The 16,253-nt window shown below is 34.4% G+C and overlaps 1 protein-coding gene across 2 annotated transcripts in view; it reads right to left on the bottom strand.

Annotated features, from left to right (window-relative positions):
• COPB1 (COPI coat complex subunit beta 1) overlaps window positions 1-14,432 on the bottom strand; it is a 37,326-nt gene extending 22,894 nt beyond the window's left edge. For both annotated transcript variants that reach the window (XM_081061755.1, XM_081061754.1), the window contains exons 1-10: window positions 14,255-14,432; window positions 13,367-13,516; window positions 9,881-10,110; window positions 9,303-9,472; window positions 7,689-7,803; window positions 6,376-6,468; window positions 4,603-4,740; window positions 2,825-2,944; window positions 925-1,032; window positions 697-843 (exon numbers count right to left, since the gene is read on the bottom strand). In XM_081061755.1, coding sequence (XP_080917881.1) covers window positions 697-843; window positions 925-1,032; window positions 2,825-2,944; window positions 4,603-4,740; window positions 6,376-6,468; window positions 7,689-7,803; window positions 9,303-9,472; window positions 9,881-10,110; window positions 13,367-13,457 — 1,212 coding nt within the window. In that variant the 5' untranslated portion in view covers window positions 13,458-13,516; window positions 14,255-14,432. The remainder of the gene's footprint in view (window positions 1-696; window positions 844-924; window positions 1,033-2,824; window positions 2,945-4,602; window positions 4,741-6,375; window positions 6,469-7,688; window positions 7,804-9,302; window positions 9,473-9,880; window positions 10,111-13,366; window positions 13,517-14,254) is intronic.
• Between the last annotated feature and the right edge of the window lie 1,821 nt (window positions 14,433-16,253).

The raw sequence follows: 16,253 nt of genomic DNA, 5'->3' as shown, positions 1-16,253 counted from the left end.
TAAGTAATTTTTAGTAAGGTTTCCTAAATTTAAACATATTTACAAATGTGTAATAATTTTCAAGTATGGAACCAAATGTAAGTTGAGAGATAAGCACCATTGTGCAAATCCAGTCACAACGGCTTTTCTGTTTTATGTGCAGCAAAGTTTATTCTAAAACTCACTATACAACAGAAGGTGGAAATCCACAACTCAAAATAAATTGGGTGCTCCTAAGTAGTAACTAAAAGGAAAATCATTTTAGAAAAATTCAGAGCACAAAGGCAAAATTTCAAATTACAATAATATACCTCATTTATCTGACAGTGACAGAAAACAAAATATTCTAGGTATGTAAATTTTTCCTATAACTGAATCCTTCAACTTTAAGAGGTAAAACTATTTGAAAGAAATACTTCTTTGCCCTACTGATATGTATATGCAGAATAATTTTACGTTAGGTAACCGTGACAAACATCAATTATAACAATACGCGAAGGTATTTCTGTCACTGTGTTTTTTCTTTTTTAACGAAGATGGAAGAAAAAAGTCAAGAGTCCTTATTCTTCTGAGTTTAAGAATGGACATAAAGATCCTTTCTGACTATGAGATTTAATAATTACAGACAGTTGAGACTTTCAGAGTTTAAGTACAGAATAACTAGAATATTTTAGTCTTATAGAGAATTTCAAAATGAAGGTAATCAGAATTACATACCACAGGAATAACATTTGCAGCCATATCTGGAAATCGGACAGAACAGGAATGCAATGTTCGCACAAGAAGTTGTCTGTATTTGTCAGTATCTTCATGCTCAGACACATTATTTGTTTTAATCACTTCCTTCTTCAAGACAATAACCAGCTATAACAAAGTAAAATTAAGTGAGAATTACATGACATTTGTCTGACAGCTTACAAACTACTGTCAAAAGTTTTGTTTTACCTCTTCAACATTCCTAGAAGAGACAAGATCCAGTGCTAACTGCAGAGTTTTCTTGCGTACTTCTAAGTCTGGTGTGCTCAATACTCTTAAGATGTCCATAACCAGATCCTGAGAAAGAACAAAAAATCCCGAATTAACACCAGTACTTCTGGTCACAAGAAGAAAATCTTTACTGTAGAATGAAAGGTGCTGTCTATCATCACCTTAATTCTTTGATCAATAATAAAAACACTAGTGGTGGAAGAATCAGGTATTTCAGGTCTCCTAATATAATGCAACATGAAGTGTACGACATCACATATGATGCATTCAAAGTGAAAATGTTTACTTTGAGTCTGTCAAGCTTTAAATCAAACTTACAGTGTATAGGAAATAGAGAAGTCGGAGGAACAAGCTAAAAGAACACAAGTAACCAGACACATCAGGGGAGGAGTACCTTACAGGGCAACTGGTCTGGTATCTTCAACAAGTCAGTGTCATGAAACAAAGGTACTGCTCACGTCAAAAGACTTAAGGGACATAACCACCAGATATGATGTATACTCATGAATTGGGCAAACCAAATAAAAAGGGCATTTGGGGGACATCTGGGAAAATCTGAGTTTGGAGTTGGTATTAGATAATATTAAGAAATTATTGAATCAGCCGGTTAGCTCAGTTGGTTAGAGCATGGTGCTCTTAACAAGGTTGCCAGTTAGATCCCCACATGGGCCACTGCGAGCTGTGCCCACGACTAGATTGAAACAACTACTTGACTTGGAGCTGATGGGTCCTGGAAAAACACACTTAAAAGTAAAAAAAAACAACAAACAACAACAAAAAAAACCCGAAAGAAATTATTAACAATTTTGTCAAGTGTGATAATGTTATTTTGGCTCTGCAGAAAAATGTAATATTTTAAAGATGCATGCTTTAAAAAAAATCTATGGCAGATAAATATTTTAAAATATAGCAAAACTAACATGGTTTTACTTCTTTAAAATTTTATATTTTTAAAAAGTTTCACTGATAAAAAAGTTCCAAAAAGTCTAAGAATGAATTCCTGTATAACATTCACTTAACATTCATTAGTTAATATTTTGCCACATATACTTTATCATACTCTTTTCCTAAACATTTTAGTGTATACCTCCCAAGAATAATTTCTTATATAACCACAATATAATTATCAAATTCAGAGAACTTAACATTGATAATACTATAAACTAATACACAATTTATATTCACATTTCTTCAATTGTCCCAATACTGTCCTTTACAGAAAATTTTTTTGTTGTTCTGATCCAGGGTCAGGACTGAATTTAGCCATCATGGGGCTTTATTTTTATAACAATCATTATTCTCACAGATTAAATAGGTATGCTGATATTTTCTAGAATCTAATCATCTTTTATTCCCAATCAGTTGGTATAATTATTTTCCAAGAAATGTAAATTACATTCCAATCAAAACAAATATATCTTTATCATTAAGAATACTGAGTACAGTACAAACAGAAAAAAGATAACATATTAATTCATGTTAGAAATATTTTTGGGGGGGCAGCCGGATGGCTGAGTTGGTTAGAGCACGAGCTCTCAACAACAAGGTTGCTGGTTCAATTCCTGTATGGAATGGTGGGCTGCGCCCTCTACTGAAGGACAACGACTAATAGGTCCTGGAAAAACACACCGTTCCCCAATATTCCCAATAAAAATTAAAAAAATAGATTAAAAAAAAGTTATAAAACAAATTTTTTTATGGCAAAGACAATACCCCAAAAGGCTATGGTGATACAAGAGTTACACTTTAGTTGAGCAAAATTTAAACTGCCCAGTCTCCAAGCTAACCAAAAGGGCAAGAATTAGCTCAATTTGAAAAAAATTTTATTTAGGATGTCCCTCTTTCAGATAATATTTACCTGTAGTACTCGTTCATGAGCAGGATGCTCTTTTAATTCTACCAATCGATCCAGAACTATGAGCTTTACATTGTTGTCACTCTCCTTAATGATTAAATCAATGTAACACTGAGCAGCAGCCTACATAAAAAGAAATACGTTTTAAGAACAGTCATCTATCTTAGAGAATCTGAAAATAAAAAGCAGATTGATAGGTAATTCCAAAAAGTATAGTTATTGAGCATCTTTTACTTTAGGTACAAAGTCTGCATTATAGTACAGAAAAGTCAAGAATATTAAGGTGACCCTGAGTTATTAAAAACAGACAACAAAGGAGCAAACCTGAAAGAGCTCTCAATTCAATCAACAAAATAAATAATAATATTGGATTATAATCCATACAGTAAAATTTCTGTACTGATGAGGGAGGGAAAGAAAAGGAGGGAGGGGGGGATAAGGGATAGTTCTTTCTAGAATTCCAATTACTGAGTGTAGAAAGAGGGAAATAGAAAACCACCGTTAAATACCACAGTAATAACTGCTGTAGAGAATATCCACTGATGGATGCTAAAATTAGTTGATGCAAGTTTGAGGAGAAATAAGATATCTGCACACTTTCAAAGTTTCTTCCTATGATATTTACTGATTAGAAAAGGAAAAACGTAATTCAAGAGTGGAGAAATCTGGCAGACAGCACCTTAACTGACTGATCAAGGTTAACATCACCAGTAATAAGATATATCAACATATGTACTTCTTTGTGATACAATGAGATCGGTGCGTCACTTCTGTGGTATTCTTCCCCAAAATGCACCTCAAGTAACTGTGAGAAAACATCAGACAAACCCAAATTGAGGGATACTTTACAAAGTGACCTAATACTCTTCAAAAGGGTCAATGTCATGAAAAACAAGGAAAGGCTGAGGAACTATCACAGAGGAGGCTAACACATGATAACTAAATGTAATGTGGGAGCCTGAACTGGATCCTGGGACAGAAAAAGGGCATTAGTGGGGAAACTGGTGAAAGTCGATAAAGTCCATAGTTAACAATATTATTCCAATTGTAATTTCTTAGTTTTGACAATTATACAATCATTATGCAAGACATGAGCCTTATGGAAAGGCTGGGTGAAGGATAATGGGAACTTTTTCCTATTTTTACAACTTTTCTGTAAGTCTAAAATTATTTCAATATAAAAAGTTTTAAAAAATGTTTAAAGTATAGGTGAGTAAAACAGCAAATTCTCCTATTTATAAAGATCTGGCTTTCTAGAACTATTCATTCTATGAATATATTAGGGGTTCCTCATATAGTCTTTTTTCCCTCATATAATCTTGATATAGTAAACTAAAGAAGAGAACTATAATATTCCATTATTGAAAATACTCACTGGAAATTTTTTTAGGAACCGTCATTTAGGATCCAGAATTCATTCTTCCAGATCTAGTTTTTAACATAGTTAAAATATGGGGAGAGATCTTAAATTACCAGTATCATTTTCCTGAAACTATAAATATTGGTACTCTCTCTGTCTCTGCCTCTCTTTCTCTCCGTGTGTGTGTGTGTGTGTGTGTGTGTGTGTGTGTGTGTGTGTGTGTGTGTGTGTGTATGAAAGCAGGAAGGAAGAAAAGAAGGAAGATCGGACTAAGGAATCCAATAATTTCATAGAATTTGTAGTTGTTATCTCTATGCCATACAACGCATGTAACCACATAATAAATTGCAATGTCACTAAATCATGAGTGATAAGCATACCTATCATCTATCTAACTGGCACCGAAAGAAATAAGCAGTACCTTGATTGCAGTAGGTGCACTAGAGAGTGTCACTAATGTTCCAGCGGCTTCATACTTTACAGCGGGGCTCGAAGACTGTAATAAGTTATAGATGCAGCGAATGAAACGAGCCCTTTCTGATGGATTGGCATGACAGACCTGGAGAAGAAAACATTTAGGTTTCAACTGACTTCATGGATACTTGCTTTGAAATTGATTTTTTTTTAAATAGATGTCAGCTTATGGGCTGCTGCTTTTCTTAACTTGAAAGCTAAGAATAGTCTGAAGATGCCAGCAAACCTGGAATGAGACCCTGTAACAGAACACTGGTAATTTCAGAAAGAAATAAGTTTTACTTCAAATAATTGTTCCAATGATTTATTTATTAAATTCAATCATAATTTGTATTTTCACTCTTTCACAAACGGCTTCCAGATGACTTATAATAAAAGATGCGTACTACACATAAGTGAAATAGAAAAAGAAAATGTAAAGTAGAAAAGCAAGGACAACAACACAATAACCAAGTACGCTAACACGGGTACTGTGACAGATTATTAAATTTGATCCTCAATTTTTATTCTGGATGTCATGTCAAAAGGGAAAACATGGTGGATTATATAAATCTCAAGAGCTGATAAAAGGAAAATACCAGTTCTTAAAGCAAGAAAGATAACCTCTTTTTCAAGAACTCTACTTATTTGGAACTATATTCAATATTGAGGAGAAAACTAAAATTTGCTATCCCGTTCTAAATGTATCTTAATACCTTTACCTATGAAGAAAATATCCCTTATTTTTTCTCTTTTGAAGTTAGTATTTATGTTAGATTTTTCCTAAAATGTATCCAGTTAAATCTCTATTACTTGGGTATGACTCAAAAGCTAATGCCTCTTCCTATAACATGAACCCTATTAGACAAAGAAGCCACTGGATAGCAGAGAACCCTTATTTTTGAGAACCTCAGTGGCATTCTTAAATCGTACACATGAATTAAAACTATATATTTACAATTCTGGTTTCATCTGAAATGCCACTTCCATATGACTTGTACCTTGTATTAAAAGGGGCTTCTTCCCTGCAGAAGTAAAGATGGCTATAATGAATTAGCAGTGTCTGCTATGGGTATTTTTTTGTCCATATCATCCTACTTAAGTCATTCCTGATATATATTTTGTTGGCCTCCAATGGTATCAACAGCAAAAATGAATGTTACTGCATCTTTTATCAGAACATTAAGATGCAATCAATTTTTTCAAAGAATATATAATTAAAATGTTGCCAATAAAGTACTTCATTTTAAAACCAAATCTCTTATCTAGTTTTAGATTTCCTGTTAGTCAAAGGCCTGCAGTGTCATATTAGCATAAAGTCTCTCTTCTCTTTTGCAAACAGGCAATATAAAGGTATTTATGGCTTTTTTTTTGTTTGTTTTTAGATTTCTAAAGTAGTCTTGTGTGTACTCCAGAAAAGATCTTGAATTTTACTCCAAAGCCTACTTCACAATCTATTCAATGACTGAGCAGTACACAACAATTTCTTTGCAGATGTATTGGGTCAAGCCATTATGTTTTTATAGAATTCTTTACAATGGTTTAGAAAGAATGGAAGCAAGTACTTGGAAAACACAATAAACCAAAGGAAAAACTAAAAAAGATTTTAAAAGGTAATGCTATAAAACATTTCTACAATTAAAACATATTATCCTAGCAATTAAGCCGCTTCCCAGAAAAAGACTATTTACTCTTACCTTAAACTGATAAAGTTTATTTAATCCATCATAATTAGTCTTACCTTATAAATTAGTTCAACAATAACCAATTGAAGAATGTCTCCAAATGTCTGAACTTGATCAATACAAGTACTTAGGTAATCCAAAGCTCGATCCTAAACAAATAAGAATATATTTATCAAACTCCACCTCATTCAACGAAGGACTTAATGCAACTTTAAAAAACATACACAACAAAATACAAAACAAATGAGGAAATCAGGACAAAGAAAAATTAACTGAAAGAAAAAAATGATGGTTAACACATAAAGTCAAATACATATTCTAAAAATGGGCCAAACATCTGGGGTCTGAATTTTCTAGTAGGGAAACCAAGGAGAAAAACACCATGTATTCAGGGTCATGACTCAGAGGATCTGTACAATCAAAACAAACCAGCTGTTTAGGGGTGTAGTTATTCCTATTTCTGAGACCTAGAAGAAAACTCTCATCAATTCTCATATACTGAACATTGTGCTACAGAGAACTATGGCTTTGACAATATCTCTATATTAAAAGTATCAACAAATTTTATTGAACTATTTCTGATTATGTTCCTTCATGTAGTCAAAATAAAAACACAGGTCAGTAAAACCAACTGTAAAGAGGGCAAAACACTGGGAACTAAGTAAGGAGTTTTCTTATAATCTTGTTTACAAAGATAAAATGACAGCTTCGAAATTTCAAAGGAATGAATAGACTACATATTGTTTAATCTTCATGCATATTATTTCCCACATTTGATAATAAATACTTGATGGCAAAAATTCCAAGATTGGATGCCACCAAGGTGTGCAGTCACTGCTAATCACCAGCAGATCCATATACTTTAACCTCAGACAGAGCTGAATACAGAGTTGATATCTGCTTATGAAATCTGAAGGGCCTAGTAAGAACACACATCTACACTGAACGTCACCCTTCTCTGGCAGACATGGCTCAGCGTGGACCTTAGACAAAGCTACTATTGTTCTCTATTGAACAATTTGAAATCTATACCAAGAGAAGGAAAATCAGGCAATCAAAGCCTCAAAGTAAAGTGCCACAGGATATGGCCACAATAATTTCAATCTGGAAAAACAATAAAGTAGTTGTTATTAAATGCCTCGCCACTATTACCTAAAAAACAGAATATATACATAAGCAATACTCCAGAAAAGGTTAAGTAAAAATGTATTTTTATACAAATTAAGTTCAAAAATCTAAATAAATCAAAACATACAAATCACATGTTCTATAAACAAAATTAGTTACTAAAAATTTGATTAAACTTATGTAACACTTTTAATTCTCATTTAAATATAGTCATCAAAGTGACTTTTAAAAAGTACTTCACCTGATCTGCATGAATTAGCATCATAAATGCATTCCTTTTGCAACTCGCATCCTTTTCATTCACCAGAAAATCATGTATCAGTTCAGGAGCATCAGGTATAAGATGTTCAAAATTTCTTGAAATAAAAAAAATCCATGTTTAATAAAAACCTACTTTGTTATTTCAGTAACTCTTTGGACACTATCAAAATTAACCTTTATCAAACTTTATAACAATATCAATTGTTTTGCTTTTCAAAACATTAAGTCAATTAGAAAATTGTGAGCAGGAATCACAAGCTTACCTCTTCATCTATTATCAAATTTTTCTAGTTCAATGTAGAAAAAGCTGATTTATTCAATATGCTATCTATCAACTATCTTTAATAATTGTCTTTCATATACTTTAGAAATATAATGTCGATGCTCATAGTAATATCCTCAAGGTACTAAAAAGATCATTAAGAATTATTAGAGAAAAAAATAGTTCCTTGAATTTTACCAGTTATGCACTATATTTATTCACTTATTTACTCACTAACTTACTTCTTATTTTGGAAATTTTTAAGTATTTGTAGTCTACAGAATAATGAACACCAGCTAATAAAAACCATCACCTAACCTCAATTATGACTAATTCACAGCCATTTTTGTTTCATCTATACCCCTTTCCCCACTTCTCCCATATTATTTTGAAGCAAATCCCAGACCACTTATCATTTCTTCTGTAAATATATTGGTACGTTCTCTACAATTAAGAATTCTTTCTTTTTAAAACTAATCATAATACATTATTGTACTTTAAAAAATTTAACAATTCTTTAGTATCACCATATAGACAGTTTTCAAATTTCAGATTATCTTATAAACGGCATAACTTTTGTGCATGCACTGTAGCATAAATACTAAAATTTGTGTAGTCTGTATGGTAGTTTTCAAAGAATTCTGTTATTAACCACTTTCCCTAACAGGTAAAAAAAAGCTAATATAACAGTAAGAGAACTGTGAAATTATGTAACAACCAACTATTAAAGTACAAAGATATTTATAAAAATTACATCCTACTTCTAAACGGACTAATACCAGTGATTGTAAAAACCAAGCATTCTAGCCTCATCTAACTGGTTCCTTGAATTGTTTTTAAAGTCCAAAGTCTTCAGCTTTCTAAGAACAGCAGTAATCAGCTGAAAATTGCCACCCTTCCTATTTAAGAAGTTCCCTCCGTAAGGTCTCTAAGGGTAAAAAGACAAGACCCACATTCCACAAAAAGAGAATTCTACAACAGGGTCAAAAACTCAAAGCCTATAGGGACTAAGTAAGTGAATAAATTAATTAAGTGGGCTGGAGTAATACAATTGAGAATGACAAGTACTGTTATAAACTAGAAAGTGTACAACCTGTTTAAAGGAGGCTACTGTCATTGAATTTCAGCAGATTGTTGTCATGCAGAAACTAGGACCCAGTGTTTCCAGATCTTTGATTTTTCAATGCTGACAACTTGATGATAAGGAAAAAAAATCTTGTTCAGGCCAAACAAAACATATCTGAAAGCTGCATACAATCTGTCAGAAACCATTTTGGAGCCTCTAGTCTAAAAGATTAAACAGAACTAGGCTAAAGGAGTGTCTTTATTTACCTATAGATAGTATAGATGGCCAAAACAGCATTTCTTCTAACATAGCTGTGTCGATGCTCCAAACAAGCACGGATAGCTGGCATTAAAGGTTCTAGCAATTCTGCTTCTTTCAATTTGCAAAGAAAACGAAGAGTAGATCCTCGAATAAATTCATTAGGATGCTGAAGATCCTGATATAAAAAATTTAAATATGAAATGTTGAGTTTCAACATTTTGTTAAAAAGTTTTTAATGCAACATTTTCCAATGAGAAAATCAGAAAGTAGGTTTGAGGAAAAAGACCTAGATGATCAGATAAGTTCCATCAAATTCCTGCTGACTAAAGCAATTTTTATGTATCACATCAATGCCATATTCTGTGCCACCATTTTTTATTAACAACATAAAAGTGCATGGAAAATGTCATAAAAAAAGTATCAAAACTTTTTACAATAACTCTTTATAACTTCAGTTCCAAATATTCACACTTTACATCTTATCTAAGATTTAATTTTAAACACTAAAACAAAGCCCATTCCACCAATTTTACAATTATCTAAAATCAAAGCAATATGCTGAGATAATTATGATTTAGTTTACCTTTCTATATGCATCACACACAAGGATCATTTCATGTAAAAGTCTTCCATCTGGAGTTGTTTTAGGAACAATTTCCCAAAAGACCAGAAGTAATTTTTTGATAGTGTGATCCTGAAGAGGTAACACAAAACGAATGATGGTCATCAGAAGTCCAGGAAGCTTCTCACCATTCAGAATCATAATGATTACTTTCTTCAAAGCTTCAGTCTTTGACTTCACATCTCCTTTTTCTGATTCAAAAATTAAACAAGTGCAATTATTTCAAAATAAAATTCCTCAGATAATTTTAAAAGCAATTAACAAAATATTTTCTCACTTGATCAGCAGAATGGTTAATAAAGGCAATAACCCAAGTAACAAGCGTTCTCTACCTGGTTATGCCCCAAACAAACAAGCTATATGACTTTACACCAGTGATTTATCTCTGAATCTCATGATTCTTTACATATAATATGAAAGCACTGGATTATATCTTTGGTCCCTAACCAATGGAATTAATGTCAAGGCCAGGAATTTACAGATATACTATATAATGTATGTCTCAAACACACATGCAGCTATTTTTCAAAATGTAAACAGATGCTATTGAGTGCTTCTGAATTCAAAGTAGCTTTTAAGTCAGTCTGTATTTTCTCAATCGAAGTTACAATCACTATTATGGAGGTGGGGGAGATCAGTGACATGTTTTCCACATTAGGAAGATCCTCAACGTCAAAAAGGTTGGGAACTAAAAACTAGATTAATCCCAAAATCCTATCATTATTCCTACAGGCTATAAAACTTTAGAATCTTTCTTAAGAAATTACCTAAAAAATTGCAAGAAAATTAAAATGTACTAGATTAGTTGCCATTATTTAGAATTAAGGATAACACAATTTAAGATACTAGTTTACAGTTACATAGCCTAGAAAAAAATATGCACTATATTTTACACCATTTATAATGCCGCATCATTATCATTGCATACAAGAATTTATAGTACATCTTTTAGATCCAAAATTCAAAGGCAGAAATATAAGAGACAAGCACAATGCTACTACAATTGTTTTGATCCTAAATATAAACAAATATCTAGAAGAGAGGACAAAGAGAGATGACAAAAGTCTTTAATAATCTTCGAGTTATCGTGAGGGAAAAAAACAGAACTAGAAATAAATTTCCAACAATTAGAGCAAAGTGGCTATTAGAGTTCCTTGCTGTTATCGAAGAGACAGAGACTGAATGACTAATCGACAGTTATGGGAAGGATTTTACCTTGTACGAGGTAACTCTCAAGTTCATTCTAGCCTCCAAAGACGATCTATCTATTCCTAGCTTGGTATGATATTTTAACATGTTGCAGAAGAGAGAATATCCTCAGGTATAGAGACTGAGAACACAGTGAGGGTTATTGCCAAATATATCCCAAAGGGGTCAATAATTTTGCTTAAAACAGATTAACTTCTCATGCATCTCTCCCTGCTTCAGCGGATTCAATTTCCTGCCACATATGAAAAAAAATATGGTGTATACTACATCAAATCAAGAAATAAACGTGAAAGGATGAACTGAGTATCAATCTGGGCAAACTTTCAGTTTTTTAAATCTGTGAGGATGACGAAAAGCATCAGGAGAGATGACAGCAGCTGAGGGCAATAACCATGAAAATAAGACAGACTAATCAAAGTCCTATGTGGCTAAAGTTGTGTTTACTGAGCCTAAACAGGTTTTCCTCTCTTTGTCCCAAAGTTTCCTTTCTGAATTAAAAAAAAAAGAAAAAAAAATTTTTTTTTCCTACTTTGTCTGCTAGTGTAAAGGAGAGTCCAAAGGTATAAAATTATATCACTATAATGCTGATGGTTTCTTTTGTTGCAGATTTGTCTACTTTTCACCAATTAGCAAATCCTAAAAGTTCAGCAGGCTAGAACACCACTTGTAACTAAAGGTTAAGTTTTAAAAGTTTACTAGCAAACTTGTAAAAAAATCTACACCATTTTTATTTCAAGCCCTTGCAAACCCAACTTCTATTTATTTCAACAATTCAAACCGAGGGGAAGGATGTTTCTATCCACACCTTCTGTTCCTTTATGAATACTACCAAAAACATGGAAAATTTCAAATATCACTTCAGTGCACCAAAATACACTTAAGTACTTCCAACTCTCCGGGGGAACGTATATGGTCGTTAGAGCTCATTCCAATGATTAAATATAAAGAAAAGTGTAGGCAAAGCAACTATTTCACCAAACAAAAAAGTATTTGTTACTTAAACTGGAAATTATTTCTAAACAGTTTCTCATTTCAACTCTTTTGAGATAACGTCGCAAATTTTAGACTACTTATTTATTTATTAGTTGGGGGAGAGTAGTAAAGGCAGCTGCAGTTAAGAAAAGGCTACTGTTATAATTAAGAACAGGTTTTGTTCTTTACCTTCCCAGCTATAACCTTAAGTATTTTGCAGGGGTCTAAAAATGAAAACTTTTAAATTATAAGAAAAAAATAGAAAGTCTATTCAGTAATTTGCATTCCATTCTACTATCTTATGTGAATATAAATATATATACACAACATATGTATGAGTATATACATGTATATACATATATTTTGTATGTACATATATTTTGTATATAATGGTATCAGTTTAAATGCCATAAAAGACGGTTTTCTTTCTTCCTTCTCTAAAACTAGACCTCAATAGAAACCTAGTATTAAGTAATCTAAAATCAGGAGGTATTCCATTATTACTGATTAAGCGGGGGGAATATACAAGTAAGAACTGTCTCCTTTCAAACTGCGAACTATCTTTTTAAAGATACTTTCAAGATCTGAAGCATAATTTTCACTCTACTCTGTTTTAACCAGTAGTTATCAGTTTAAGTTAGTAGTTCAATTAAAAGAGAATCATTATTTTGGAACGTGCATTACTTAACATTTGTTTTGACAGAATCATTCAGAAAAAGGAGACATACACTTTTAAAATTCAGAAATATACTTCTTTTCTCCTTCACATAATGCTTTAAAATGAAAAGCTTGACCCTGGAAAATGCATGTGTATTCCATAAATGATTTCATTTGTTCAAGAGGTGGTGAACACAAAGTTCTTCTGGTTGTACAAGCTAAGTAATATGAATTAAATACACAAAGGGACTAAGATATTCAAATACACATTCTCTCTACCTGTTATGTATTTGTATAGAGAACTGTCAACTGCTTTTAAGCATAATATTATTAAACTACACAAGCCATTGTGTTATTTTTAGTAACGTCTAACAATTAAACTGTCACTTTTCTTTAGTTTTGCTAAACTGAGATGTTTTGTTTCCAAAAACCAATACTGCAAGTCTAAAGGCAACAAGTTTTCATTTTTAGTAAGACAAAAGGTTTACTGAAGAGATTATTAGAAGAAAATATTTAGGCACGAATTAAGCATTTCTAATCATAAAAGAACCTGAAATACAAATAAGCTTTTAATTTTCATTTTCTTTTTCAAATATGACCAAAGTTTACCTAGATCGTTTTTTAAGCTAATTTCAGATGGTGGTTCTGAATCCATCGGCACGTTAATTAACGTATAGCACACGTTCTCAGCAGCCGTCATGGTTCCTGGTTACAATCAACCCTTGATACAAGATTTAAGGATCACAGACGCCAGGAAATCTAGAAAAACAAATACAAGGATATGATTACAAGTAAAAAACAAAAACAAAACACCAAAAACACAACCAGTAACTTTAGTGAGCCTTACGGTCTATAAAGTTGATTCAGTTTGGCTTCTGAGTATTGAAGTTGCAGAAGGGGAGGGTTAATCTCTACCGTGCCCCGTAAAAATAAAGCCTAACGTAATACAAAGCATTTATCAGTTTGGACCTGGGCACACTAGCTCCTACCCCACACCCCCGCCCAGGGTTTAGAACGCTGCCCTGCAGAGTGAAGGGCCACAATACAGTGACAGTCCCCCAGCCCCACCCCACCGTACTCCACAAGTGACTTCACGTAACACCCAACCCGAACCGCTCAAGCTGAGAGACCCTGTGCCCGGTTAACCCGCTAAGGCCTTGCAGGGTTTTATCGTGTTCACCGCAGGGACTGGACTCTGCGTACGTGGATCGGGGCGCTGGACCTCCACGCCCCTTTCCCGTCCCTTTTCTCCTGCAAAGCAAGTCCCAGCCTGCAATGGCGAGCCCCGGAGGCCTGGGAGGGAGAAGGCCACTGGCCACTATACAGGCCGGGACCGGGCGCCCGGCCCAGAGCTTCCCAGACCCTCGTCCCACTTCGCCAGGCCTGGACGCGAGCGGCCTAGTCTCGCCCCTTCCGCATCTTCCCGCTGGAGAGCCAGTTCCTCCAACTCTGCTCAGCCCACCACGCCTTTGGGGTTGGGGGTTCGTGGCCCGCTACCTGGCTCCGAGGGGCAGCAGCCGGGGCAACCGCGAGACCGTCTCTGCCCGCTCCAACCCCCAGCAGCAGCGGAGGCTCGGCGGAGTCCTTGGCTGACGTGGAAGGGGTGGGGAGACGGCCCGAGCCGCAGCCGCCTGGCACCTACGGCGCCGCAGAGAGGACACGCTTTCTCCGCGCTGCGGTTGCGCGCTGCGAGTAGGTCTTGTAAGTTTCTTTCCTTTTTTCCTCTTGTCCATGGTTGGTTTAGGCCGCAGAAAAGATTGGACATACATATTTAATGTTTTCCCTGCAAGCCTGAATTAAGCGCTGTGGTAACTTGAACGCTATTTAGAAATTGTTTCCTATTCCAGGTATTAAAACACTCAAGGGGAGGAAGTGCTTGGAGAGAGAGGAAACACATTTTACAGCGCAGTTTGGTCCAATGGAAAAAGAGCACCAGATCGGGAGCTAGAAGTCCGTCCACCCACTAATAAACTGGGAAAGTAACTGAATACTACTGGAGTTAGCAACTTCGGTTTATCTAATAAGGGACACTAGATTATATGAAGATCTATTTCAGTTCTTAACATCTGCAGGAATTTGAATCTCTGCCTCTGCAGTCAGGCTGGAGTTGCTTGAACACCCAAGTCACTCTGTATGACGTGGCTTGTTTTAGTAACGGTCCCTTTCCTGATCCATTCTGAACATCCAGTAAATTTGAAATTTTTTTATGCATAAAGGGAGATCGACAGTCACTGTTTTAAAGGATTTTACTATCTCCAAAAGACCTAATTTTTACAGTGACAGTACGCCGTGGCACCTTCGGTTTTGCCCATTTGAGGTTCCATACCAGACTCCCCCATGAAAGGTTTCGGCCAATTATTAATAAAAGAAATTGAAGCCTTAAGAAAAATATTGTGAATACAAAGCGGTCTGACAGGACCTGCCCTTAGTAACAGGTTCACCTCGGTTAGGGAGATAGAACACAAATAGAACATCCATCTACAATCCAGATATTTTGAGACTTATTTTTGGAGCCATCAAGCAAAAAAATTTCCTTGATCACCCAAAATATATCACAAAGGCCATGTGTTTATAACACTTTCTGAGTGCTCCTCAAATCCTGTGCATTCATTTAAAACTGTTTATCTTGAGATAATTGTAGAGTGATATAAATACAGAAATCCCATATACTTTTCACCTAGTTTTTTTCAATGGTAACATCTTGTATAATCATAGTACAATATCAAATCCAGGAAATCGACATTGATACATTCACTTGTCACATTTTACCAGTTTAACATGCACTCATTTGTGTAGTTACTATGTTTAGATTCCAGTAATCAACACCAGTTAAGGTACAATTCCATTACAAGTATCATTCCTAACATTCTATAGTCACAGCCACTTCTCTCCATAACACCTGGCAATTACTAACCTGTTCTCTATTCTATAATTTTGTAATTTCAAGATGTAATATAAATGAATTATACAATGTAACCTTTTGAGATTGGCTTTTTCACTTAGCATAATTCCCTTGAGATCAACCCAAGCCACCTGTACAACAGGTCGTTCCATTTCTGTGTATTCATTTTTAACATGAGATTTTTCACAACTGCAGTTATCTGGTTCCCAAGCCCACTTACCAAGAAATGACAATCTGTTGGCATGAAATGAAGCCCAAAAGAGCATAAAAACTAGACTTAGCAATAAGAAAGCTCAGCAGTTTAGGGCCATGGTGAATGGTGTAGGACTAACCGTATCCCCTTCAGTTGTCCTGAAGGCTCCATTGTGTTATGGAATTTGAGGCTTATTGTGACCAAGTTATTAAGTAAACTGTTAAATATGAAAAAAGGAAAGAAAATGTAATGTTTTATAAAATCTCATTTAGGGTCTGTACTTAAAATTGTCATAGGCAGTGTATATACTATTGTATATTCTTACAATATACAATACAATATACTATTGTATATTCTTAATACAAATACAATATACTATTGTATATTCTTAAATACAGAGC

The sequence above is a fragment of the Rhinolophus hipposideros genome (genome assembly GCF_964194185.1).
Source record: "Rhinolophus hipposideros genome assembly, chromosome: 10".
In the NCBI taxonomy this organism is placed as follows: Eukaryota; Metazoa; Chordata; class Mammalia; order Chiroptera; family Rhinolophidae; genus Rhinolophus; species Rhinolophus hipposideros.
This window is presented reverse-complemented; position numbering and strand designations above follow the sequence as displayed.